Here is a 27,173-nt window from a genome sequence, read left to right on the forward strand (position 1 = left end):
AAATCAGTCCTGAATATTCACTGGAAGGACTCGTGCTGAAGCTCCAATACTTTGGCCATGTGATGCTTAGAACAGTCATTGGAAAAGACCCTGATGCTGGGAAAGATTGAAGATATGCGGAAAAGGGGACGACAGAGGATGAGATGGCTGGATGGCATCACCAACTTGACCGACATGAGTTTGAGCAAGCTCTGGGAGTTGGTGATGGACAGGGAAGCTGGGGATGCTGCAGTCCATGGAGTCACAAAGAGTTGGACACAACTGAACAACTGATCTGAACAGAATGTAAGAATGCTGTGAAAAACAAATCATTGCACCATACTGAGGTTTGAAATAGCTGACTTCAGTGACACAACTGACATATCTCAGTCCTTAGTTCTATACAATGTATTCTCTACAAATATATTCCATCTATTAGTACCATAAGATGAATTGTTATTATAGATTCTGGGTGAGGCCTGAGTTACCATGCAGCTTTTCTTTTATAAATGGAAAGAAAAACACAAAAACACACGCACCCTAAGCCTAAGGCCAACAATTTATTTTAAGCAAAGTCAAAGTTGTACACACTAGCTAGATACAAATAGCAGACCACTCTGACTTAGGTCAGATCAGAACAGGGGAAGTTCAGACTGCATCACAGTACAATGGGCATGATCATTTAACTCATTATCTTTGGGCAAAACTATAACATGTTTAATCCTTTGAAGTGTGTCCCATTGTGTGAAACTGGCAGTCTTGATGTCTGTCAAAAAGCAGTCAAAAGCCTGAGTTTCTGGATTTGTGCCAGCCAGCATTATTGTTTTGGCAATGAAACAGTTAAGCCTTTCAAAGGAGTGCAACAGCTTTCTACAAGAGCATGCTGTCTCTCTCATTGGTACAAACATCACTTGCCACATGGAAATTTTGTTTTTGAATGTGTGCTTAAATACCAGAACATCATTTGTAAACTGCAGTTGAGTCCCCTCTTCTTTCTGCCCTCACCTCATCTATGCCTGCCTCTATCCCACCACTTGATGTGTATTGATTTTTCTCCTACATTAGATTAGAAAGGACCTGCACATCTTTGCATTCTGGCACATAGTTGGTATTTATTGTACAATGATTAAGTACACCTACATCATCTCCTTAACCATGTGAACGTTATTTCCCTTGTGTTATAGAAAAGTGAGGCTCCGAGTGATTTGTCCAGGGTCAATACAGTAGACATCTGTCATTCCTTTTTGGCTGTCCAGTATCTTAACTCGTGCCTACATTTGGGAATTCCCCATCCTATGAACTTGCTAGCAATCAGAGCATGCCTTTCACTACAGAAGCTGAAACTGATTTTTTTGTTTACTTTTCCACCTGACCCTGATGCTATAAATATTCCTTGGACTTGGAATCAGAGATACAACAAAGTTGTATCTTGGAGTAATTCTCTATGGCAACCGTAGCAAATGCAGCAAGATGTTTTCTGAGGAATACTGGCTGCCATGATAGTCCAGGGAGCTGTGGCTTGGTAGTAAGTGGTGGTATCTAATCCTCAGCAAAGGTGGCGTCCTCACTGCACCAGTTGCTTGGAGTGACAAAGGGGGATGTTCCAGTTGCCTAGTCTCCGGGCTTCCTGGTGATGCTACCTGTAATCCTTTATAATGAATTACTTTTCGCCTTACATCTACCAAAACTGGATTATGGTGTTTGCAAGTTAAAAAATCTGACTCATAGAGTCACATAATAGAGCTGAGGACTTTGAACTGATTCTAGTGTTCCTTCCTAACATAAACCTGTACTCTTCAACAGCCCACATTTTCTGCATTACATTTTGATGTCTCTGAATCACCCCTTATTCACCAAATTTATCTTTTAATGTCAGGGGATTGTTGAATATTTCAGTCACACAGTGAGGCAGCTGCCAAGGGAATGTAGTTTCAAATGTAGCAGCATTACTGTAGTTGTTCATGTAATATTAAAATTTATTTGTATTCTTATCCTTTATAGGCCTAAGAGGAAAATGAAAATACTACTCATGTTACTGAGAAACAGGTGAAAATAATCAGAAGTGCTTAGAGCAGATCTTTAGGTTTAGCAGAATGCTTACTGGACTAAAGTCAGCTGTGTGTTTCTAAAGACAATTTAAGAACCTTTTATTATAACTGAAAATATTTCATAAGGTACTGTGTTTAAAAGAGTGTGTAAGTGATTGTGTAATGTGTTTACATCTCAGCAACAAGTCGATTCAACTTTTAGATGTGTGCTTTCTGTTTTTGTGAACTTGCACAAAAGCAGGCAAATGGCACCACCTAAGCATAGCTGTAATACTCAGTGCACGCAAGTAGCAACTGTTCCCGTCTCCTGGGTGATGTCTATAATAGAGTAGGGAAGAATCTTGGTGCTTTATTTATAATTTATTATTGTAGCCTTTAAAAAAAATAGGTTACTGAGGCTTTCTTGTGTTGTATAACTTGGAATTGCAGTATATATACTAGCCAGCAGATGTCAGGATGGGATCTCTTTCTTAAGACTAAAGTATGAAAACACAGTAAACAACAGGAGTTCCTAAAAGAATCAAAGGTCTTCTCGCTCTCAGTGCTTAATACACTTCAGTCACACTTAACAGTCTTCTTTAACACATATACTTTAGCATTTTTTTTGACCCCTCCACTCCCCAACACTTTTATGTGGACAGTTCCTATTCATCCAAATCCGTCACTTCCACAGGGAACCCTCCCTGCTTCTTCCCCATCTCAGAAGGCCAGGGTTCCTTTATTCCCTGTTCTTACAGCCACGTTAGTTTACTCCATAGCAGTTTACATGACTTAATTATTGATGAACTTAGGTAATATCCAACTCCCCTGCTATTTTGTAAGCCTCTTATGGATTGGTACAATGACTGAAATCTTCTCTTCTGTATTCCTCACCTACCACAGTGCCTGGTCCTCTGTAGTCACTAAATAAATCAGTATCTGTGAATGTGAACACCTCCAAGGAGATTGGGAATATTTTTGGAGGCCTAGACAACAGGCAATGGCACCCCACTCTAGTACTCTTGCCTGGAAAATGCTATGGACAGAGGAGCCTGGTGGGCTGCAGTCCATGGGGTCGCTGAGTCAGACATGACAGCGACTTCACTTTCACTTTTCACTTCCATGCATTGGAGAAGGAAATGGCAACCCACTCCAGTGTTCTTTCCTGGAGAATCCCAGGGACAGGGGAGCCTGGTGGGCTGCCATCTATGGGGTCGCACAGAATCGGACACAACTGATGCGACTTAGCAGCAGCAGCAGCAGACAACAGGCAGTGTCTGAAAGCCACTGGTTGCTTTAAAAAATAGATTTCCTAAGCTCCATCCATAGCAGTTCTGATTCAGTAGGTCTTTGTTTAAAAGCTTCTTGTGTGGTTTGCAGCCTGCTTTGGAAAAGCCCTCTGCACACGGTGCCCAACACTGCCAGTGTTCTATTCCCTATTATACTTGAACCTCTCCTTTGGCAAGAGGCATCTGTGTATGAAAACTGTCCCTAGTATGCATTCTTTGATTCCCAAGTACCTGACACCTAGCCTAGTATCCACTGACTCTTAAAATTTTATGTGAAAAAAAATCAGTTACCCATAAACATGAAGACATATTTATCCTAAGAGTCCTTTTCCTACCAAGAAATGAGTATTACAAATATGCTATTTTACTATCTTATTTACATATGGAATTGGAAGGAAGGAAATAAGTGATAATCTGAGTCTACAGTATCTAGCACCGTTTCTAGCATTCCCCACCCCCCCAACCCCATTCTTCCTCTGCTATTCACTGTAAACTCAAGAAAAGTGAAATTACTAACAGTGGTCTAAATTTGATATGCTTAAGAAAACAGGCTGAAAAAAATTTTAAGTGCTTTCTGTCAGATCAGGAATAAACAAGCACCTTGCAACTTAGGGGACAATAGAGTAAAAAATACAAATTCTTTTCATGGTGATGAACTTCTAAGCAGTAGAATGCTTGCTAACAACAGTGAAGGTTTGGTTAGAGGAAAAAGTAGATGTTAAATTAAATGCCCTTCTCTTCAGCTTCTTTAACAGCATCATTGTTTCATTAAGCTAACAACAGTATTTTACTAAGAATGATTTTCTCAAGATTTACTAGGTTTAAGGTTTAACTTACACTTTTATTTTTATGTTCAATAAAGAATCCATGTCTTACACTTGTGACCAATGAAAACAATGGTTATTACAAAAGTTGAGTGAAATTCTATAATTGATGTGAAGGTTCAATACAAAGCTTATTAAATTTTATTCAAAAGTATACCGAAAATATATAGATGCTGAATTTTACTAATGATGGTAAGATGAGCAATTCACTAGATCATTTCCTGGTTCTGATTTTCATCTAGCACATTTCTAAACATTTTTTTTTGCAATATCTTTATTATTTCAAGTAATTTATATATTGTTTTTCTTCTATCAGCTCAGATAATCAGAGGCAATGCAATCTGAATTTGGGGAAGAAGAGCATCACGTACGTTCCCACTGCTGTATCACACCCAGCAGGAGTCTTCATTATGTTTCCACACTGTCCCATAAAAAGTAGTCTTCAGTCTCTTGGTATCACAAACATATGTGCACTTAGCTACTTTCTTCCCTCCTAAATAAACATACAAATTGGGGTAGAGTAAGTTATAGTAGGTCAACTGTGGTCCTTGTCAGATGACTATATATACCTTAGCTGTAAAACCAACAAGCTGATCTAATGGAAACAGTTCAAAAGGTCACGGTAGTGATACACATCTTTTTGGAAAACAAAACTAAAGGATTCTGGTTTTCAGAACAGGAACTTTCCTCTCCACTGAAAGGAAAGGAAAGGTATTTTGGGCCAAAAGATCAGATAGGAAAACCAATAGTCAGTGCAGAATCTCTACTGTAAATAAAGAGGACTGAGGAGTGAAGCCTGGGACACCACCAATGTCAGAGGTTAGAGATGAAGAACCAGCAAAAGAATCTGAGGAAGGATGGGTGAATGGAACAGAACGGGTAGATAAAAGGAAAATCAAGAAGGCCTGTAAGGTGGTTAAAATAGTAAGGAAGTGTGTTGAATGCTGCAGAAAGGGCAAGACAGGTTAGTTAACCTCGACAAGAGCAGTTTCAAAAGATTGGTGGGGATGCAAACCTAACTGGAATGGGTTCAGGAGGTAACAGGAGGAAGGAATGAAAATAGAAACAGCCTTCTTGAAGCATTTAACTGAGAGCAGAGAAATGGGATGGAAGACGGAGAAGGGTGAGGATTCAAGAGGATTATGGTGGATGCTATGCCGAACTACCCAGATTTCAACTTTGGATGAAGGAACTCGATCCGCCAGTAGCCATAAGGGTTGGCTACAGACACCACACAGCTGCATCCCCCTCAGGAGATGCCTTCAGCTGAAGGAAGCTGCCTGCATATAGTACACTGGCCCAGCAGCCCCTGTGTGGTGGCTAGGCAATGCAAGGGCAGAGAGGCCCTGCCCTCTGGCCTTGCTCAGGACTTCTCTGAAGGGCCATCCAGCATCAGATACCTGTGGGACTGACTGAAGCTGCTTTTTCAACCAGGGCGACTATTCTGGCTTGCCCAGGACTGAGGTTTCTGTACTAAACTGGGATAGTCCTGCATGGCTGATCACCCTATTTGCAGCTGCACCACAGTTCAACTTCTCCTCCCTCCCAAACTTGTTTCACTTGCTCTCAGAAGTGCTTCCCCGTCCCCCCAAATACTTCCCCTAAAACCTCCTGTACAAAATTTCAGCATCTCCTCCAGGGGAACAAATTTGCAACAGGGCTTTTTTTAAAAGTCAGAGGAAATCACAGCCCTTTTGAAACCTATAGGGAATGATCCAAGAGACTTGATGGGTCATGATCGTTGGGTAGCTGATGCAGGTGGGATTGAGGAGTTTGGTCTTAAATAGGAGAGGGCTTTCCTAACGGAATCTTCCTGACCTAGGTATCAAACCTGTGTATCCTGCATCTCTGCCTGGAGAAACCCATGGACAGAGGAGCCTGATGGGCTACAGTCCATGGGGTCGCAAAGAATTGGATGCCACTCAGCGACTAACACTTTGACTTTCCTAATGGGAGGGAGGGTACAGCTACTGGTGGGTGGGTCATCATGAGGTAAGTTTATGGGAGCTTTCCTCTGGATGCCGCTATTTTCTTGGGGAAAGAAGAAGCAACACTGTCACCTGAGCTTGAAGATAAGGGGAGATCCTAGAGGTCTGAGAAGGTGTGACATGTCTTATCTAGTGGATTAGAACGAAACTAAGGAAATGCAGTGGTTCTACAGGACCCAGTTGAGGTTCAACAGCCATTATTTTCCAGGTAGAGCCTGTCAGGGTGTTTGTTTCTTTCCAGACACTTCAGCTGCAGAGAGTAGGATTTAACCAGGATGGGGTTTTGCCAGAAAAGTACAATGACACTAGAGGGAGGGAAGAGATTTGAAGGTGTATGCAAGAATGATCACAACACTGGCTAGTGGAGTGAGTTGAGGCATGAAGGTGGTGAAGCACAGCGATGAGGTGGCAGGATAAACATTATGAGAGGGTCTAGTGGGGCTGAACTATCTGTAGTGGAGGAAAGAAATCAAATCTAAATCTAGGCTATGGCTGTGGGGTTGAGTGATTAAGGAAGGCTGGGGTCTGAAAATGACTTTCCAGAGAAAGCAGATCTTGGCAGGAGGACACTTTCAACTTTTCCCCACCAAATCTAAACCTTTATTAAAGTAGTAGGCAGAATGCCCCCACCCCAAAATGACTATTGTCCTAAACTCCAAACCTGTTAATACGTATCTCATATGGCAAGAGGGGGTTTGGAGATGTAATTAAGGATTCAAGGAAGATTCCCTAATTTGTAGTTTAAGCAGCTATGTTGATGGAGTCATTTACTGAATTTAAGCAAAAAATTTCAAGTTAAAAGTATTGGGTCCAGTCTTGGACCTGCCAAGCTGAAAATACCTGAGATGGAGTTGCTAGGTGGGCAGATGGATAGCCAAACATGGCCAACACTTCAACTTGAAATAGACAGTGGGACTTTCTTCTAGATAGATGGTAAATAAAGCCATGGTCACAGCTGAGGAAGTTTATAAAGAAACGATAATCCAGGACCAGAAAGTACTGCAAGCCTGATCAATGAATAATAAAATTCTGCCAAAGATGGTGGAACAGATAAGGGATTTACCCTAGATCTGAAGAGGATGAGGCCACAATAACAGGAAATGAGGGAGGACTGGTATAAATGTATTGGTTTGCTGCTGCTGCTCTAATACATTATTCAAACTTACAACAACACAAATTACCTTACAGTTGTGGTCAGAAGTTTGAAACAGGTCTTGAGGGGTTAAAGTCAAGGTGTCTGCAGACCCTCGGCCCTTCCCTTCCGGAGGTTCTAGGAGAAAATCTGTGCCCCACCCTTCCCAGCTTCGGGAACACAGAGGCGGCCCACATTCCTTGGCAGGCGGCCATATCATTCCAACCTCTGCTTCTGGTGTAACATCTCTGACTCTGCTCTTTCTCCCTCTTCTAAAACCTGTGTGATTACACTGGGTCCACCCAGATAATCTAAGATACTCCCTGCACCTCCAGAGTCTTCCCTGAATTCTTTCTTCCCCTACATTACATTCCTCCAAATCAACATGTACTGATATGCTCATTCCATCCTCTTTGACCTTCCCTTCAAATCTAGGCCCCACATTGCATCTAGGTTTAAGTAAGCAATTTTGAACTCCTCTTGATCAATATGATTTGAACACCTTAATCAATTCCCACCTGGCTCACCCTTCTTTACCCTTTCCCCATAAGATAAATGTAGTTATTCCTTCAAATCTGAACCAGCAGCAAGGTGAGGTCCTTCAGATATCCATTTGTGTGGCATCCTTTGATGAATTATAGACCCCCAAATGGCAGTCCCATGATTGTCCAGTCCCAGCTTCTAGCACAAGAGCATGGCATATAATAGAAACTATAACTGATAAATGAGTTATTAATCTCTGGGACTTTTGTCCATGGAATTCTCCAGGCAAGAATACTAGAGTGGCTGCCATTCCCTTCTCCAGGGGATCTTCCTGACCCAGGGATCGAACCCAGGTCTCCCATATTGCAGGCAGATTCTTTACCATCTGAGCCACCAGGGAAGCCCTTAAAAAGCCAGACCTTATGTTAGATCATCTTCCTTATAAATATTTGCAAGAGAACAAGCATCTCACTTTAATAAGACAGTTCTGTAATGTTGGAGGCTGTTTCACACTTTGCCAGATTCTGCCCTGTACTTTAGAGCAGGTGTCCCATAAGCCAAATTCAGCTTGCTGCAAGTAAGCCCTTTTTGCAGGAAAGACTTAAAACAGCACCCCTCATGACACTGAACACCAAGCAATTTAAATACATGGCAGAAAGTTTAGCTGATTTAGTGTGATAAGTTCAGAAAACTAAGCCTAGGAAAATCAAAAGGATATGCAGGAAAAGGCAACAATAAACAGTGTTTGGAGTCCTAATGAAATCCATCTAATGAAAATCACACTAATAAGTACACAGAAAGGAATCAGAAATGAGATGTGTGAGAAACAGAGGTAAGGACAGGAAAGAGACATAATCCTCACATGCAGAAGTCAGCAGGCAACGTCTAAAACAGAAAAATCATAAAGTAACAACATAATCGTTATTTACAGACAGGAAGGTAAACTCAATGTAATTCTTGAAAAAGAGGTGAATATCATGGTATCTGGGAGGAAAGTTAAGGACTCTCCCCTTCTCCCAACAAACCTGGAGAACTGCCTGACTTTAAAAATACAGCATTTTCCCCTTTGGTGGTATTACATATTCTCAGCCTCAAGCAGTAATGCTGCCTTTCATAAAGACTGCTTAAGAATAGAACCATGTTTTTTTCATCAGGACTAGCAAATTCTCCAGTCCCAAACAGGAGGAACTCAATGTGGTTTGCAATAGTCTCAGTGTTACAGTAGTCTCACCAGTGATTGTTCGTTTGCAGCAAAAATGTGGGTTAAGAAAAATAAAAGCCCTATTTTTCTTATTAAAAATATAGACTAATAGTCCCATGCTTAAACGACATGTTTGTGTGCTGGCTTCCATAAAACATAACTAATGGAGAGCAATTCTTCAACAAATATACTCCAAACAGAAGTAAAAAAGTACACAGAAATGACTCACAAGACAGGGCCATTGCAGACATAATTCCCTTATAATTCATACTTGCTAGAAAATGGAGTTTGACATCATGATGTACAATTATACCCACATTCATTGAGGCTGATATCACAGGTATAAGGGAATACTATGACTGTAAAACGTCTCTTCATACTTGCCAAAGAGTTTTAGCTATAAAGGTCAGGTACCAGCGCCAAAATTGTTCTTAACAAGTAGAATTTTTATGTCCATTCAGTCGAAGAGTCTCTTACATCTTTCTGGGCCTATTCATTTCCAGAGAGGAGAAGAAACTGTAACCAGGTTCTTCATACCATGCATTCACAGGTGACACCCACTCTTCATATGCTGTCCAATTTCTTTAAGATAAAAGGAGCTGAAAGGAAAATAAACCCAGAATTTGTTCTCAGATCCAGATCATCACAAGTTACATTATGGAATTACAGGACTGGGAGATAAACTTTACAGTTCAACACATTTTTCAAACAAATGATGGCTAAGCCTTGGCCTGTGTGCCCAGCAAAAGCTAATTGATGTCTTTCAAGGGACCCCATGTCGTGCAGCTACAAGTATTATAAAGTTCACTCTTACACTATATAAAATCTTTTCTTCACGTAGTTCTCCTCTTAGGACATAAAGAAGAAATCTAATCCTCCTTCAAATGACAAGTATTTACTTTGTGATGTTACTGTCAAAGGAACAAAACTGGAAGAAACAAAATGGCATTTCTCCCTTAAAAAAAAATACGCATTTGAAAGGCAGAGAGTGGGGGAAAACACTGAAGTAGGGATCCAGAAAGCTAGACACATATGTTCGTTCCCCCACTGATTAGTCATATATTATTTGTGTGCTTCAGTTCACATCTGATATAGTCCTATTTCAGTTATTATGAGTAGGGTGGTGTAGATAAAAATGTCTAGCACACAGGGAAGTGCTGTCATAGGGATCTAAAGAAGTGATATTATTGTCTTGTGTAACAGTGCTGTGGCCAAAGTAAGCATGGGAAAAGATGCTCAGCATCATTAATCATTAGAGAAATGCAAAACAAAACTACAGTGAGATATCACTTTACACCCACGAGGATGGCTACTGTCAAAAACTTGGCAAGGATGTAGAAAAATGGTACCCTTGTACCCTGTTGCTAAGAGTATAAAAATGGTATTGCTACTATGGAACATAGTACAGTGGTTCCTAAAAAAAAAAAAAAAGAGAGAGAGATGGGGGTGCTGCCAGTAGCTAGGAGGAGCAAGGAATGGGGAATTACTGTTTAACAGCTATAGAGTTCAGTTTTACGAAAGAAAAAGTGTTCTGGAGATGGTGGTGATGATTACACAATATTATTAATGTATTTAATACATTAAATACTTAAAAAAACTAATTCTTATCAGAAAAAAAAAAGTCATCAAAAGAATGGATCAACTGTGGTATATCCATACAATGGAATATTATTTGGCAATAAAAACGAAACACTGATACATGCTACAATATGGACAAACCTTGAAAACATTATGTTAGACATGGCCACATATACTCTACAGTTCCATTTATAAAAAATATCTGGAATAGAGAAGCCTCCAAAGACAAAAAGTCCCTTAGTGGTTGCCAGGGGCTAGGGAAGGGGAAAAATGGGAGGATGACAGCTAATGGGCATGGTGTTTCTTTCAGAAGGGAAAAAAATATTTTAAAATAGATTGTGGTGATGGTTGCACAACTCTTGACTATACAAAGAACCAATGAACTGTACACTTTAAATGGGTTAAGTGGATAACATGCAAATTACATCTCAATTTAAAAAGTGCTAAGGCTTCCCTGGTGGCTCAGAGGTTAAAGTGTCTGCCTGCAATGCGGAAGACCTGGGTTCAATCCCTGGGTCGGGAAGATCCCCTGGAGAAGGAAATGGCAAACCATTCCAGTATTCTTGCCTGGAGAATCCCATGGCCGGAGGAGCCTGGTGGGCTCACAAAGAGTGGGACACGACTGAGCGACTTCACTTTCACTTTCAAGGATCAGTATTCTGTTTTGTTTTGTTTTTAAACTGATTCGTCTCAAACACAAAGGTCATTGAAAAGCAGCAAATGTTTCACTGGCAACTAAGTCAACCAAAAAAAAAGGCAAGAGGAGGAAATTAGTCAAGTTAAGAGTTGCAAGCTGTTGAAGGAGCAAAATGTTTCCGTTTTCCAAGGGCTCCCTCTCCTGGGGAAGCAGAGTAACACCACACACAGTGAAGGACAGAGTAAAAGAGACCCGGCCTCAAGAACTCTGGCCTTAGGCCCAACTTGAGCCTTACACAAGATGACCGTGGAATGGCCGCCATTTATCTGAATCAACTCTGCCTCTCTATCCAGAACTATCAATAATACAGACCAAGGAACAATGAAAAGGTATACTGAACTAGAAATCTAGCAACAGAGGAAATTCACTTCTGAGATTCCTATCAGTAAAACTAGAGCACTGATCTATAAAATTGTATCTAGCTCCAGTACTGTGTGCTTATAATACTACTACTTGGCGAAAGTCCCTTCTGAAAATGGAGTTCTTATTTGCAAAGAGGATATACAGAGACTTAGGCCAAGATCAGGCAATGCAAATAGTTTCTACCAAACGTAAAAATCAAACAAATGCTCAGGTATTACCATTAACCCTATCGATCCTTTCTTCTTCTTAAAAAAAAAAAAAAAAAGAAAAGAAAAAGTAATTACCTATTTCACCCTCTTTACAAATAAAAGGAACAAAATCTTCTGGATTTCAGAGGTTAGCACTAATGGAAGGAAACTTGGCAGTCAGTTAAGAACTCTGGATTCTAGGTCAAAATCATTCACTGAATCGCTGAATGACCTTGAGCCAGCTATTGCTCCACTCTAGATACCAGTTTTTCTGTTTGCAAAACGAGGGGGTTGCTCCTGGGGATAAAGTTAGTTTTGTTTAGTTGCCAAGTCTCATCCGACTCTTTGCGACCCCATATACGTTAGCTCTCTGTCCATGTGATTTCCCAGGCAAGAATACTGGAGTGCGTTCCCATTTCCTTCTCCAGGGGATCTTCCCGAACCCAGGGATCGCACCCGCAAACCTTAGAGGCTCTTTCAACTCAATCGTCCTTAAGGGAGGGGCTGAGTGATTAACCTCGTGGTCCGGATCGCCGCGTGCACTCGGTTCCCCCACCCTGACCCGCCAATTCTAAGCCTTGCCCGCCTGCGCCTGCCGCCCTCAACGTGCACAGCTCTTGCTCCTCGCAACTGCTTAGCTCTTGCTCCAAGGCCCCCACAAGGCCGGTGGGACCAGAGCCGGGTGGGCAGGCGGCGGCGAGCTCCCTGCGAGTCTCGCGGCCACAGCCGGGGAGGGTACTTACTGACTCGCAACAGGGCCACATAGATGAGGAAGTTCCGTATGGAGGAGATCACATCCTCGCGCATCTTCCGTTTCATCTCCTCCGGGTCCAGCTTCGGCGCAAGGCCCTCGATCCGGAACATCTCAGTTCTCGCTAACGGCTTCAAGCTGCCACCCTCTCGGATCTTCTCCGCAGCCTCCCGGCTCCCGGAATTCGGCCCAACCCACTTCCTGTTCCCGCCCCTCAATTTTACGCGTGGCGACGAGAGCCTGCGAAGGACAAACTTTCTCCTTAAATTGAGCTATTCTGAGGGAGGGTGGCCTGAAGAGGGTGCTCGCAGTCTTAGCGACACAGGCCTTTTGTTTAACAACCTCTGTGCTGAACCGGGTGCGCGCAGCTAAGGGAGCCGGTCAGAGGGGGAGGTGTGCATAGGTACCATCATAAACAATAATAGTTAACACTTACGGAATACTCAGTACAGTGCTACCCCATGAATTAGATGTTATAATCTTCATTTCCTAGATGAGAAAACTGAAGCACAGAGATCTTTAAAACAACAGTTTGCCCAAATGTGTTTTAAAATACCTCGGAGCGGGGGAAGTGTTGGGAGAGATGAAAGGATATTAGCAAAATACTGAAAATTACTTAAGCTGAATAGTGTATCACTTTAGTTAATCTGGCCTTCTATTTTGAGTATTTTTGAATTTTTTAATGATAAATAAAAGATAAAGATGATGAAACTTGCTCAGGATTACACAACTGATAAGTTGCTGAGCAGGGTTTTACACCTAGTTAGACTGGTAGGATCCCAGACACAGAGTGTTTAACATTTTCCATATTATTATTGTCTTCTCATTTCTGGAGTTAACTGATCATCAAATTATGGTATTGGACCAATACCATAATTTGATAGTATTGTCAAAGTATAGTATTGGACCAATAATAACTTATATATGAATCAAGTTTATATCTGTTCAACATCCTACAGATTTACGGGAGAGGCTTAGAAACGACAAGTATTAAAGTTGGTCTGCTGGTGATGGACAGAGACAAGGTTCTAATGCAAATAATTATAATGTCGAGTTGAATTCTCTTTCCTGTGAACCCTGTTGTTCCTCTGTTAGTCTTATTAGCTATTAGCGGCTGCTTAGATGGGCATCTCTGGAGCCAGAAGGAAGGAATTTAATGCAGCCAGATTTCCTGTCGAAGAATCATCAAACAGTTGTTAGAAGGCTGCTGCCCCAAGTTATGCACGCCAACCAGCCATATATATAATTCTTAGACACGAACCAGATGACTGAACTGGTCACATATTTCAAAACCAGAATGCTCCTTCTTCAGTGTGCTATGCACAATGCATCGTGACAGCGGATTTTAGATGAATTAGAACAAGAATTTAACTATAGGAGGAACTGATAACTCTTAAGTGTTGCCGACCACCTTCCTGATTGACAGAATGGGTCGAGAAAGGGAACTCATCTGCCTATTCAGGCTTTAGTAACTTCTTGCATCTATAATTCATGCAATGGAAGAGCAGAGGCAGCTCTGAAATGGGAGGGGCTGACTCCCAAGGAAGAGCTCCATCTCACCCTTTGAGAGTGTTTAGAAAGCCTGCAGTGATGCTGGAAAGTAGCAGGTGCTGTGGAAAGAGCTTGAACCGGAAGACTGGAGACATAGCCTTCAGATCTGGCACTACCATTATCTAGCCATGTGCTGCTGCTGCTGCTAAGTCACTTCAGTCGTGTCCGACTCTGTGCGACCCCATAGATGGCAGCCCAGCAGGCTCCCCCGTCCCTGGGATTCTCCAGGCAAGAACACTGGAATATGTTGCCATGTCCTTCTCCAGTGCACGAAAGTGAAAAGTGAGATTGAAGTCTCTCAGTCGTGTCCGAGTCTTAGCAACCCCATGGACTGCAGCCTACCAGGCTCCTCCGCCCATGGGATTTTCCAGGCAAGAGTACTGGAGTCGGGTGCCATTGCCTTCTCCTAGCCATGTGTGGAGGGACAAGCCTCTGTTCCACTGCAGCTGTGTTTCTTCAGTTATAAAGAGAGGAGATATGATTCAATTCTCTTGAGAGTCCCTTTCGCTTCTAACAGTCTGTGCATTTGAATTCTAATTGTATCATCTAGGGCGTTCTGGTCTGGAGGGTATGGACATCAAAATATTATCAGATGTGGTGAGATATCAGAATGGCCAATGTGTGTGTTTCCCATGGTAGGAAGAATATAGCATCCCACATCCATCTGAATAGTGAGGCAAAACAGATTGGAAAGGGGTGAGTTCTTAAGTGATTCCAGTAACTTGGGTCTCTAATGCTGACTGAATTTAGATAAACAGTTCTCATATGGAACTACCCATTTTTTTTCTTTGCTAAGATGCTCTTGAGTAACTTCCCTGGATTCATAGGGAACCAAAAAGGGGGGAAATTAATAGAAAATCATGCTTCTTTGTGAAAAAGAACAGATTGTTAGCATTTGCATTTTATTCATTCAAGGTTTATTTGATGATATGGTAATTTGTGGCTGATTTGTTAAAGGACAGTGTTAGTCTCATGACAGTTCTCTTTCAAAGGTCTGGTGCTTGCCTTCTTGTAGAGAGACAGGAAAGTAGTGGGTGGCAATATGGCGCAGCTGTGTCTTGGGGTGAGGAACTGGTTTTGGATGCAGGCTAGAAGGTGAATAGTTCCTGTCTCAGAAACGTTCATCCTGGTTAACTCTCTTCCCCTTGCATGGCTCCTCTAGTTGTAATGGAGGAAACAGTAAAAGAGGTTTGGCTATTTGTCTTTTCTTTTCATGGTTTTTATTTTTTTGCTTGTTTGTTTGGTATGTAAGTGGTGGTATTGTCCAATTATGGTTGACATAGGTGAGGTAAATTGAGAGACCATGCTTCAGGAAGTTAATACTGGAATTAGCTTTTTCACATCTTGGACCCCTCATTTTGTTCCTCATTGAAATGATGAGGGACTTGGGTCAAATCTTTAAAGTCACTTGCAGTTCTAAAATGCTGAAATTCTGTGTCTGTCTTTCCTGTTCTTTCTTTATAATCTTGCACGAAAGGCTAAAAGCAAAGAATTCCCTGTGCTTTGCCACAGAAGGGAAAAATAAAAAGTATGTGCACATAATTTAATATTGATATTTGTGTTATTTAGTCTGATCAAATGGTAGTTGATGTCACAACCTGTCTTGTTTTTCATTTCAACCCCAGGAGGGTTTCAAGAGCTATTTCCTTTGCCTCAACTTCCCAGATGGTACTGCACACAAGCATTCACTGTGTACAGACTACCCATAAAATAATTAACAATTTTAATTTCTATCACTGGGGAGGAATTTGTATTTGCAAAGTCAGAGATGCGAGATGACTCATGATTGGGGAATAATTCCAGCATATAATCACAGGAACTTTGTGGTTTCTAATTTATAGGGGATGTGTAGTTTTCATATATTGAACCTACAGCCCCTTCACATGAGAAAACTGAGGTCCAGAGGGAAGCTAGTTAGAGGCAGAGCCAGCTGGGGCTGGGGTAGGAGTCTGTGCTCTCAAAAAAAAAAAATATATATATATATATATATAGTGTGTGCGTGTATGTGTGCACTTATTTATATATCTATTTTTTACCAAAGTGGATAACATGGTATATACTATTTTAACTTGCATTTTCCATTTAAGCTATATTGACTGTCTTCCTACATCTTTAAGTATTCTTCTAAATATCATTAGTGATGTTTCTGTGGTACTCTCTATATGCTGCTGCTGCTGCTGCTAAGTCACTTCAGTCATGTCCGACTCCGTGCGACCCCATAAGCGGCAGCCCACCAGGCTCCGCCATCCCTGAGATTCTCCATGCAAGAACAGTGGAGTGGGTTGCCATTGCCTTCTCTGATTCTCTATATGAATGTACCATAATTTATGTAATTAACTTCTACCTTTGAGCATTTAGATTACTTCGATATTTTCCCTATAAATATTACTCTGAGAAACATTCTTGTAATAATCTTTGTGGACCTTTAACGTGTTTTGATCATTATAATTATTACCTTAAATTCAGAGTTCTCAACTTCTCTCAGTGACACTCCCCACCTTTTTTTTTTTCCTAAGGAAAAAAAGCCCTCTCTGGCCAAGAGTATAGGTGTCAGATTTCCAGATCTCTGGGAATTACAAACAAGGGATGGGAAATTTTGTTTGTTTTCAGAAGAGGTTTTCTTCCTTGTGCTGTAAGTTCTTATTATTTAGCAGCAGGAAAAGTAAAATATACTCCAGGGTTCAGTTTGCATTGACATTATTTAGAGCACATAATGATTACCAGCCATCTCCTTGGCAGAGGTTAGATGACTGATTTTGCTACTACTCCCACCTCACCCCCATCACACAAAACACACACAGTGTATGTTGTAGAAATGTGTTTATACACAGCTAGATATAGTTTCTTGCCCATTAGTAAAAATGCAGAACCTGTTGTATGATTATTGCTTAATTAATATTTATCAAGTGAAAGAAAGAGCTAGAAGGAAAAAAGAATCTTTCATTGATTTAGTGACAGCACATCCACCTTTGTTAGACTTGCCTTCATACCATGTCAGGAGACCTTTGCAAAAGCTGGAAATGAGCTCCTTACTTTTAACTTCCACAGGAAAAAAAGGACGAGGCTACCAGTATGAATTCTCCACACCCTGTCCCCAGCACTTTCCAGATGACACACCTGCCTGATCAAAGCGAACAAGTAGATACCCACAGGCATATTTTCTCACCTTAGAAAATATAAAGCTTCCTAAAAGTAGGAATATATTTTGCTCTAGCATATCAAATTTGGGTAGCTATATGTTGTTTGCACAAATTGTGAGTGAAGGAAGTGCCAGTAAAGTCCAGGCCTTAATCTGTGAGTTGTTGTTGTTTAATCACTCAGTCATGTCTGACTCTTTGCAACCCCATGGACTGCAGCACCCCAGGCTTCCCTGTCCTTCACCATCTCCTGGAGCTTGCTCAAACTCATGTCCATTGAGTTGGTGGTGCCATCCAACCATCTCATCCTCTGTTGTCCCCTTCTCCTGCCTTCAATCTTTACCAGCATCAGGGTCTTTTCCAGTGAATCAGTTCTTCACATCAGGTGGCCAACGTACTGGAGTTTCAGCTTTAGCATCAGTCCTTACAATGAATGTTCAAGATTGATTTCCTTTAGGATTGACTGGCTTGATCTCCTTTCGTTCAAGGGACTCTCAAGAGTCTTCTCCAACACCACAGTTCGAAAGCATCAATTCTGTGGCTCTCAGACTTCTTTATGGTCCAACTCTCACATCCATACATGACTACTGGAAAAACCACAGCTTTGACTATATGGACCTTTGTTGACAAAGTAATGTCTCTGTTTTTTTTAATACACTGTCTAGGTTTGTCATAGCTTTTCTTCCAAGGAGCAAGTGTCTTAATTCCATGGCTGCAGTCACCATCTACAGTGATTTTGAAGCCCAAGAAAATAGAGTTTGTCTGTCACTGTTCCCATTGTTTTCCCATCTATTTGCCATGAAGTGTTGGGACTGGATGACATGATCTTTGTTTTTGAATGCTGAGTTTTAAGCCAGCTTTTTCATTCTCTTCCTTTACCTTCATCAAGAGGCTCTTTAGTTCTTCTTTGCTTTCTGCCATAAGGGTGGTGTCATCTGCATATCTGAGGTTATTGATATTTCTCCCAGCAATCTTGATTCCAGCTTGTGCTTCATCCAGCCCAGCATTTCTCATGATGTACTCTGCATATAAGTTAAATAAGCAGGATGACAATATACAGCCTTGACATACTCCCTTCCCAATTCGGAGCCAGTCTATTGTTTCCTGTCTCATTCTAACTGTTGCTTCTTGACAGGTTTCAGGTTTCACAGGAAGCATATAAGGTGGTCTAGTGTTCCCATTTCTTTAAGAATTTTCCACAGTTTGTTGTGATCCACACAGTCAAGGGCTTTAGCATAGTCAATGAAGCAAAAGTAGATATTTTTCTGGAATTCTCTTGCTTTTTCTGTGATCCAATGGATGTTGGCAATTTGATCTTTGGTTCCTCTGCCTTTTCTAAATCCAGCTTGAACATCTGGAAGTTCTCAGTTCATGTACTATTGAAGCCTAGCATGGAAACTTTTGAGCATTACTTTCCTAGTGTGTGAAATGAGTGCAATTATGTGGTAGTTTGAATATTCTTTGGCATTGCCCTTCTTTGAGACTGGAATGAAAACTGATCTTTTCCAGTCCTGTGGCCACTGCTGAGTTTTCCAAATTTGCTGGCATATTGAGTGCAGCACTTTCACAGCATCATCTTTTAGGATTTGAAAAAGCTCAGCTGAAATTCCATCAGCTCCACTAACTTTGTTTGTAGTGATGCTTCTGAAGGCCACTTGAGTTTGCACTCCAAGATGTCTGGTTCTAGGTGAGTGATCACACCATCATAGGTATCTGGGTCATTAAGATCTTTTTCATATAGTTCTGTGTATTCTTGCCACCTCTTCTTAATACCTTCTATTTCTGTTAGCTCCATACTGTTTCTATCCTTTATTGTGCCTATCTTTGCATGAAATGTTCCCTTGGTATCTCTAATTTTCTTGAAGAGGTCTCTAGTCTTTCCCATTCTATTATTTTCCTCTTTTTCTTTGCATTGTTCTTTGAGGAAGGCTTTCTTATCTCTCCTTGCTATTCTTTGGAATGCTGCATTCAGATGGGTATATATTTCCTTTTCTCCTTTGCCTTTAGTTTGAGCAAACTCCGAGAAATTGTGAAGGACAGGGAAGCCTGGCATACTGCAGTCTGTGGGGTTGCAAAGTCTTGGATACAACTTGGAAACTGAACAACGACAACAAAAAACTAAGTGTAAGATCTGAAACCATAAAACTTCTAGAAGAAAACACAGGTGGTTAACTCTTTAACACTGATCTGGGTTAATATTTTTTGGACATGTACTCTCAGGTGAAGGAAATAAAAACAAAAATAAACAAGTAGGACTACATCAGACTAAAAAGCTTTTGCACAGTGAAGGAAATTACCAACAAACGAAAAGGTCATGTACTGAATGGGAGAAACAGTATCGCTGATAAGGGGTTCATATAGAAAACGTTCAAAGAACTCATACTATTCAACATCCCTTCCACCCAAGAAAACCTAATTAAAAATTGGGCAGACAATCTGAATAGACATTTTTCCAAAAAAGACATACTGATGATTAACAGGTACATGAAGAGATGCTCAACATCACTAATCATCAGGGAAATGAAAATCAAGACGAGATATCACCTCACACCTGTAAGAATGGCTATTATCAAAAAGACAACAAATAACAAGTATTGGTAAGGGTGTGGAGAAAGGAAACCCATGTGCACTGTCGGTGGGGACAAAAAATTGGCACAGCCACTGTGGAAAATAATATGGAGAGTCCTCAGAAAATTAAACATGGAAATACCATACAATCCAGTGATTTCACTTCTTGGTGAAAAGCATGAAAACACCAATTAGAAAAGATATGTACACTGCCATGTTCATTACAACATTATTTATAATAGCTGAGATACAGAAGTATCCCTAAGTGCCCGTTGATAGATGAATGGATAAAAAAGAAGTGGTATAAATACACAATGGAATATTACTCAGCCATAAAAAGAAGGAAATCTTGCCATTTCCAGCAACATGGATGGACCTAGAGGGCATTAAGCAAAGTGAAATCAGAAAGAAAGAAAAAGACAAATACTGCGTGGTTTCACTTATAGGTAAAATTTAAAACAAACGAACAGAAACAAAATAAAACAGAAACAGGGTCATAGATGCTGAGAACAAATTGATGATTGTTGAAGAGGAGGGGGTTTGGGAGAGAAGAGAAATAGGTAAGGGAGATTAAGAGATACAGAATTCTTATGAAATAAATGTGTCACACGTATAAAATGTGCAGTGTGGAGAATATAGTCGATAGTTATATAATATCTTTTGGCGTACAGATCACATATTGCGGTGATCATTCTGAAATGTACAGAATTATTGAATCACTATTTTGTGTAACAGGAATTTATATAATCTTGTAGGTCAACTATACTTCAAAAACAAACTCATAGGAAAGGAGATAGGATTTGTGGTTACTGGAGATGGGGTGTGGCAGTGGGGTAATTGAATGAAAGCATTCAAAAAGTACAAATTTCCAATTATAAGATAAATAAGTTCTAGGAATATGATATACAACTTGAGAAATATAACCCTACTATATGTTATATATGAAAATTGTTAAGAGAGTAAATCCTAAGAATTGTCATCACAGTGAAAAAACTGTTCTTTTTTATTTCTTTAATTTTGTATCTACATGAGATGATGGATGTTCACAAATTTACTGTAATAAATTCATGATGTATGCAAGTCAAATTAGTAAACTGTTTGAAGCATATATAGTGCTTTATGTCAATTATATTATAGTAGAATTGGAAGAACTAAATTAAAAACAAAATTAAAAATTAAGAAAAGCCTTCACTAACTCTCCTGTGCTGGCTTAGCTGTGTGTCTGCATGACCTGTTCCTACTCCTGTGAGAGTATCCGAGCACTGAGCGCAATGTCTTGCCATTGTGTATGTGCTCTTCTCCGTCCCTTAAAAAGGATAGCCATCATGTCTTACTCATTTTTAATCTCATAGTACCTAGCAGATGGGAACTGTTCAGTAAGTGTCTCCTAGGTAAATGCTTGTTGTCAAATAAGTTGATTTTGAGGAATGGTATCAAAGCTTTTCTTGTTGGGCAACCTGAAATTGTAAGCCTAGAAAAGACTGAGAAGTCTGAGATATTATATATGACTCATAGGCTCTGCTTCCTTCTCAACCTGATGGACTTGGAAGTGTCTAAGCAATGACTGATACACATGAACGTCACATGCATCCCTACACAGTGTGTATTTCCAAGTCACATGACACCCATTCCTCTGCAGGGAAAGAGCCCCGGGCCAGCCGAGCTAGGTTAGTGCACTATGGGTGAGCCTCACAGGCTGCTGGCACACCTCAAGAGGGTGTGGATTTTGTGTCAACTGTAGGAAAGCCAACTAGGGCAGAGAGTATGAGAACCAGTTGGAAGAAGGATGACACCCCAGGGAGATAAATCTCCTGTTCAGCAGTTCTAGTCTCAGCTCTTTCATTCATGAGCTGTGTGATCTTGAACAAGTGTTTTCCTTTTTGTAGGCTCCAGTGTCCCTGTTTGTAAAATGAGGGCTTGGATTGGCTGGTCTCTAAAGTCCCTTCCGGGATTGATGCTCTGGGATTCTGTGAAGTGTGAAGACTGCAGACATCAGTGGAAGGAAGCAGGTGAGTGTGTATTAAGAGCATGTGGCAATCAGCCATCTGTTCCAGGCCTTCAGCAAAAAGGAGCCAAGCTAGTATACAGATTTGCTTTAAGTCACCCTAGAAGTGGAGACATCTGAGGCACAATGGCTCACCAATGGATCTAACTCAGGTCTGTCAGAAGGAAGCATTTCCAAGGACTGGGGTTGGGGTGGGTGGGTGGCAGAGCAGTGTTAGTTTTCACTTCATAATAAAATGATCACATTTGGGACAAGTTTTTATGTTTTTTTTTTTTGCCAATAGTTTTGATTAATTTTTTTGCACTGAAATTATCCCAAATTTGAGTGTTGGAAATGATGCAAAGAGTACCACCTGGAGCTTAGCTGGGGGAGGCCTGACAGCAGCGCAGTGTTTTTGAGACCTCATGAACTGTAGCCCGCCAGGATCCTCTATTCGTGGGATTCTCCAGGCAAGAATACTGGAGTAGGTTGCCATTCCCTTCTCCAAAAGTGTTTTTGAATGGAACTGTTAAGTGGATGAATTGAGGGTTTTTTTTTTGAGTTTGAGTTTGAGGCTGTGAACCATCGAGTCATAGAAACTCATAGAAACTTGCCTTAGCCAAGTGAAGACCATCCAGTTTCTTCTGAAGTCTTAAATAGGTGGTAGTGCCTTTGATAATTAAATGAAAGATTCCTTGAGAAGCATAAAGAAAGGTATATATATATATGCCTAATTGAATAAATACTTTATAACCAACTCTTACTAGGTCTGGTACACTGGTGTCAGAATCTCTGAGAGGTGTATGGAAACTCCCACCTTTGTTCCTGAAGTAACTGGAAGCACGTAGGCACAAGATGTGCTCAGGAAGTCAACCTTCTGGCTCAGGATAACTCCTTTCAAGTCTTGTCCTTCCTTTGTGTTGACCAAGAGTTTCTTCATCTTCTTAGAAAAATGCCTGTGTGATGATTCACTTGGTTTCAGAAAGATGGATGCATAATCTCTTAATTCTTGAGGATGTTTGGGTTTGTATCCTAGTGGACAAAGCACAAGTGTTGGTGTGGCAAAGTTCTGTTTTTGGCTCTCAGGATTAAGTTGAGCCAGGAGCAAAGTAAAGCCCCTCCAGAGGGGACCAGCCAGATGCAGAAAGAAGGAAAGGAAATGGACCTCCAGGAAGAGGAGCCAAAACACAGAAATAATAATAGTTAAATTCACTGACTGTTTACTCTGTGCCAAGCAGGATTCCAAATCACAATGATCATAATCAGAATTACACTATTAATAGTTCCCACACCAGCCCTCTGAGGCAGCCTCTCTTATTCCATTTTCTAAATGGAAAACTCAGGTAGATGATGGTGATTGTAGAGCCGGGATACAGACCCAGGTAGTTGGGCTGTAGGGTCCTTGCTGTTTACCCCCGTGCCCTGCTGTGTCCATAACCTTTCAAGGTCATATACAACTCTTGCCATGTATCTCCAGCATCCAGTCTGGGGCTGGGGAGGTAATGGGCTTTGTGGAGCGTTTGTGAACCAAATGGAACCCAACAGACCCAGCCCGTGCACACCTGGACTCTGTGGGAGGCTCTGTTTGACTCAGAGCAGTACTTGAAAGGAGCAGAATACTAGCTGGTCCCTGGGGGTTGACAGCTGAAGCCCAGTCCAACCAGCAGATGTGAGATCGTGTGCAGGGTTCCCTCTTACTGCACAGATATGGGGAGGCAAACCATGGGTAGAGAAGAGCCTGGAGCTGGGGGGTGTGAGGGAGCAGAGTTCTGGTTCCATAGCATGTACTGAGAACCCTCTGCACCAGCCGCTGTACTGGGCACTGGCCACTGTGATACAGAGTTGGATTGCCCATATTCCATGCCCCGGAGGAGCTCTATGTTATTATTGGGAAGGGCTACCTATCTGATGGGACCCAGGAAATTGTGTTAGGACCCCTGTCCTGCTTTGCAGGGCCAGAGGAGACTAATTCTCAATCCCATTGTCTTTCTTACAGAGTTTTAAAATTCAGCTCATTCCCACTAACTGGATTCAGGATATGGGTTATGTAACTTTCAGGCCTCTGGATGAACTTTCTGGATCAAGAATGTAGAGCTAAGATGGTGGCAAGGCCGGGTAGACAGAACTTGGAAAAGGGCTTTGCAATTAAAATGACTAGAGAGATGGTTGGATAAGAGAAAGGAGGAAAAGAAAGATAGCTGTTCATGTGTTCATAAAACACTGCTGCTGGTGCTAAATTGCTTCAGTCGTATCTGACTCTTTGCAACCCTGTGGACTATAGCTCGCCAGGCACCTCTGTCCATGGGATTCTCCAGGCAAGAATACTGGAGTGGGTTGCCATTTCCTCCTCCAAGGGATCTTCCTGACCCAGGGATCAAGCCACATCTCTTAAGTCTCCTGCATTGGCAGGCAAGTTCTTTACTACTAGCGCCACCTGGGAAGTCCCACATGAAGCCCCCCCATTGAAGTATAAACACTAGGACCTATTTACCCAGTAGGGAGGAGAGGACATTTAATCTCTGTGTTAATTATGGAACCATCTTTTGTGTCAAATGTCTTAAGTGATGAAGCAATTTTGGCAGACTAGGGACTCATTTGGTGATAAGTGATGAAGGTGATGTCTGTCTGGTTTGCCTGGATAGTCCCAGTTTATGCTTGTTATACTGCTGGCATTATTTATTTATATTGCCTTGTTTCACTCTAAAAAGTATCCTGGTTTGGATGGTAAATTTTTTGGTCATGCTGCCCAAGGACCAAAAAACACCTGCATTTTTTTCTGGTGGGCTTGAGTTCTGCATTTTAAGGCCAAAGAGATTGAAGTATAAACATCTCTTGCTAGGTAGCCTTTTCCTCTGTTACCATCATGCCTGAATATGGTCAAAACTCAGTCCTTTCCCCCCTTAGCCTGGCTGGAAAATGTAAAACTAAAATTTACTCTAAAAATTAATAGAACCTCTCCCCACTTCCAGAAATCTCTTTAGAAATAGAAAAACATGAGCAAGGTACAAATTCATTCAGCTTTTGCCATAGATCTCTTTGACTAGCTTTAGTTAGACTTGCTGCTGCTGCTGCTGCTGCTAAGTCGCTTCAGTCGTGTCCGACTCTGTGCGACCCCATAGACAGCAGCCCATCAGTCTCCCTGTCCCTGGGATTCTCCAGGCAAGAATACTGGAGTGGGTTGCCATTTCCTTCTCCAATGCATGAAAGTGAAAAGTGAAAGTGAAGTCGCTCAGTTGTGTCCGACTCTTAGCGACCACATGGACTGCAGCCCACCAGGCTCCTCCATCCATGGGATTCTCCAGGCAAGAGTACTGGAGTGGGCTGCCATTGCCTTCTCCATTAGTTAGACTTATCAGTTCTCAAATCTTTTAGTTTTCCTCCACTTAAAAGTTCTGGGGCCCACAGCAGACAGAGGCTGGAGTAGGGTGGTGGTAGGCAACCACAGATAGAGAGGGGTCCTGTCAGCCTCTCACATATCCTGCTCTTCTATAGGACCCTAGTCCTTGAGGTGTCATCTCCTGACTCCTCGGGGAAGAGAGAGAGGAGAGTTATTTTCTCATGTGGAGCCACCCCTTGGAGATCTGCTTGAAACATAGTCACTGTGACCGTAGCAATTGTTAGAAACTAGCAAAAGAGTCAAGGAAAAGGAATGAAACTGGTGGTGTTTCATGAAATTTAATTGAGCATTGCCCTGCTTATTAGCATCCCTTAGCTCAGTTTATGTGGCCTCATTTACACGTGGAAGAAAACAAGGATTTGGGGAAGGAGCCTCTCTTGTGTGTCCTTTGCTCTCTCTCTGCCCTCACTGGTGCATCTACCCTTTCCGGTGTTGTTGTGCTGCTGTTGCTAAAGCCATCAAGCAAGACCTGTGACTGTATGTGACCTTAGTCATCTATTTGTTACAGAAGCATTTTTGGACTATTTGAATGGCTTCATCACCTCATCCTTTTGGATACAGCTGGAGATTAGGAGAAATAGTAATAGACAATTATTGAGCATTAGGCCTGTCATAGATGTTGAAGGGAATTACAGGGTCAAGAAATTATAGTCAAAATTCAAAGGGATGCAAAAAGAAGTTATTGTTTAGGTTTTGATGCTAGAAGCTCATTGTTTCAAAGATCTACAAGTATGTAATAAAACCATGCCAGCTCTTGTTTTCACCTTCTCAACGTAAAACAGCTAAAAAATCACTGAATAATAATAGACAGCGAAGGCGTGCTTCTTCATGGAAAATACCCCTAGGAATCTTGCCTTTTCAGGGAGACGTTGGTTGTGGGTTTTGTGAATCAGCGTTAAGAGGAGCTAGATGAGCCTGTGACTGGCAATAATATCTGTAGCTCCTGAAGTCAAGATGGGGTAGTCAGTCAGTTCTCATGCTTCCTCATGTCACATTCATATCACCAGGGCACACAGATGGGTTGGAAATGTTTCCCTGCAGGGTCTTTGCTGATCCTCAGTTTCCTCTGATAAACTGCCTCATTCTTCACATCAAATTCTTTAAAACAAAGTGAACTCGGGTTGATGAAACAACATACTGATTATTTAAGAAACGTGACATAACCTACCTGTGAAGATTATTGAATGTGTGCAGAAGCCTTCCAAATTTTAAACTCTGGGGGATAGAAACCAATTCCAAACCACTTCCATTGCGGAAAACCTTGTTTTCCTTTGCAAATCATGCCCGAGAACTGTCACTAATAACAACTTATCAACCTTAAAAGCAACCACAATCATAACTTTATAGTAATGATAGAAGTACTGAAAGTATTTAAGTTTTAACAAAAACAATAGTTAAAATGTATCAAGGGCATATTGTAGACCAGATCCTGCCCTGAGAGCTTTACATGCATTGTCTTGTTTGAAGTGAAGTGAAGTCGCTCAGTTGGGTCTGACTCTTTGTGACCCTGTAGACTGTAGCCTGCCAGGCTCCTCTGTCCATGGGATTCTCCAGGCAAGAATACTGGAGTCGGTTACCATTTTCTTCTCCAGGGGATCTTCCTGACCCAGGGATCTAACCTGGGTCTCCTGCATTGGAGGCAGACGCTTTAACCTCTGAGCCACCAGGGAAGCCCATTTAATCCTCCCAATAAAAAATATTCTTATGTACACATTATTATGTTATTATCCTAATTTTACAGATGAATATTATTATAGCCCAACCTCTCTCCAGACATCAACTGGCTACTCAGCATCTTTGTTTGGATATTTAATAAGCATCTCAAGTTTAAAGTCCAAAACTTGGCTGCTAATATTCCCTTTCTCTTTCCCCTTTTTCCAGCATATTTGCATGCCTTCAGTGTTCCTCATTGCAGGTAATGGCAATTCCAGCCTTCAAGTTGCTCAGGCCAAAAATGTTGGAGTCGTCTTTGACTCCTCTTTTCTCACTCACACACCACATCCCACGTGGTTAGAAAATCCTGGCGCTGTACCTTC

General features: G+C 41.4%; 1 protein-coding gene and 1 non-coding gene across 2 annotated transcripts; both read right to left on the reverse strand.

Moving 5' to 3' along the window:
- Window positions 1-4,115: 4,115 nt before the first annotated feature.
- On the reverse strand, window positions 4,116-12,725 carry TOMM5 (translocase of outer mitochondrial membrane 5). The gene is made up of 2 exons (XM_040225169.1): window positions 12,493-12,725; window positions 4,116-9,522 (listed from the first exon to the last, which is right to left on the reverse strand). The coding sequence occupies exons 1-2, from the start codon at window positions 12,611-12,613 to the stop codon at window positions 9,488-9,490; spliced, it is 156 nt and encodes a 51-aa protein (XP_040081103.1). The 5' UTR covers window positions 12,614-12,725; the 3' UTR covers window positions 4,116-9,487.
- A 14,009-nt stretch (window positions 12,726-26,734) lies between these two features.
- TRNAW-CCA lies at window positions 26,735-26,807 on the reverse strand. The gene has a single exon. It is a non-coding gene; the product is annotated as a tRNA-Trp (tRNA).
- Between the last annotated feature and the right edge of the window lie 366 nt (window positions 26,808-27,173).

The sequence above is a fragment of the Oryx dammah genome, unplaced genomic scaffold (assembly GCF_014754425.2).
Source record: "Oryx dammah isolate SB20612 unplaced genomic scaffold, SCBI_Odam_1.1 HiC_scaffold_1, whole genome shotgun sequence".
NCBI lineage: Eukaryota > Metazoa > Chordata > Mammalia > Artiodactyla > Bovidae > Oryx > Oryx dammah.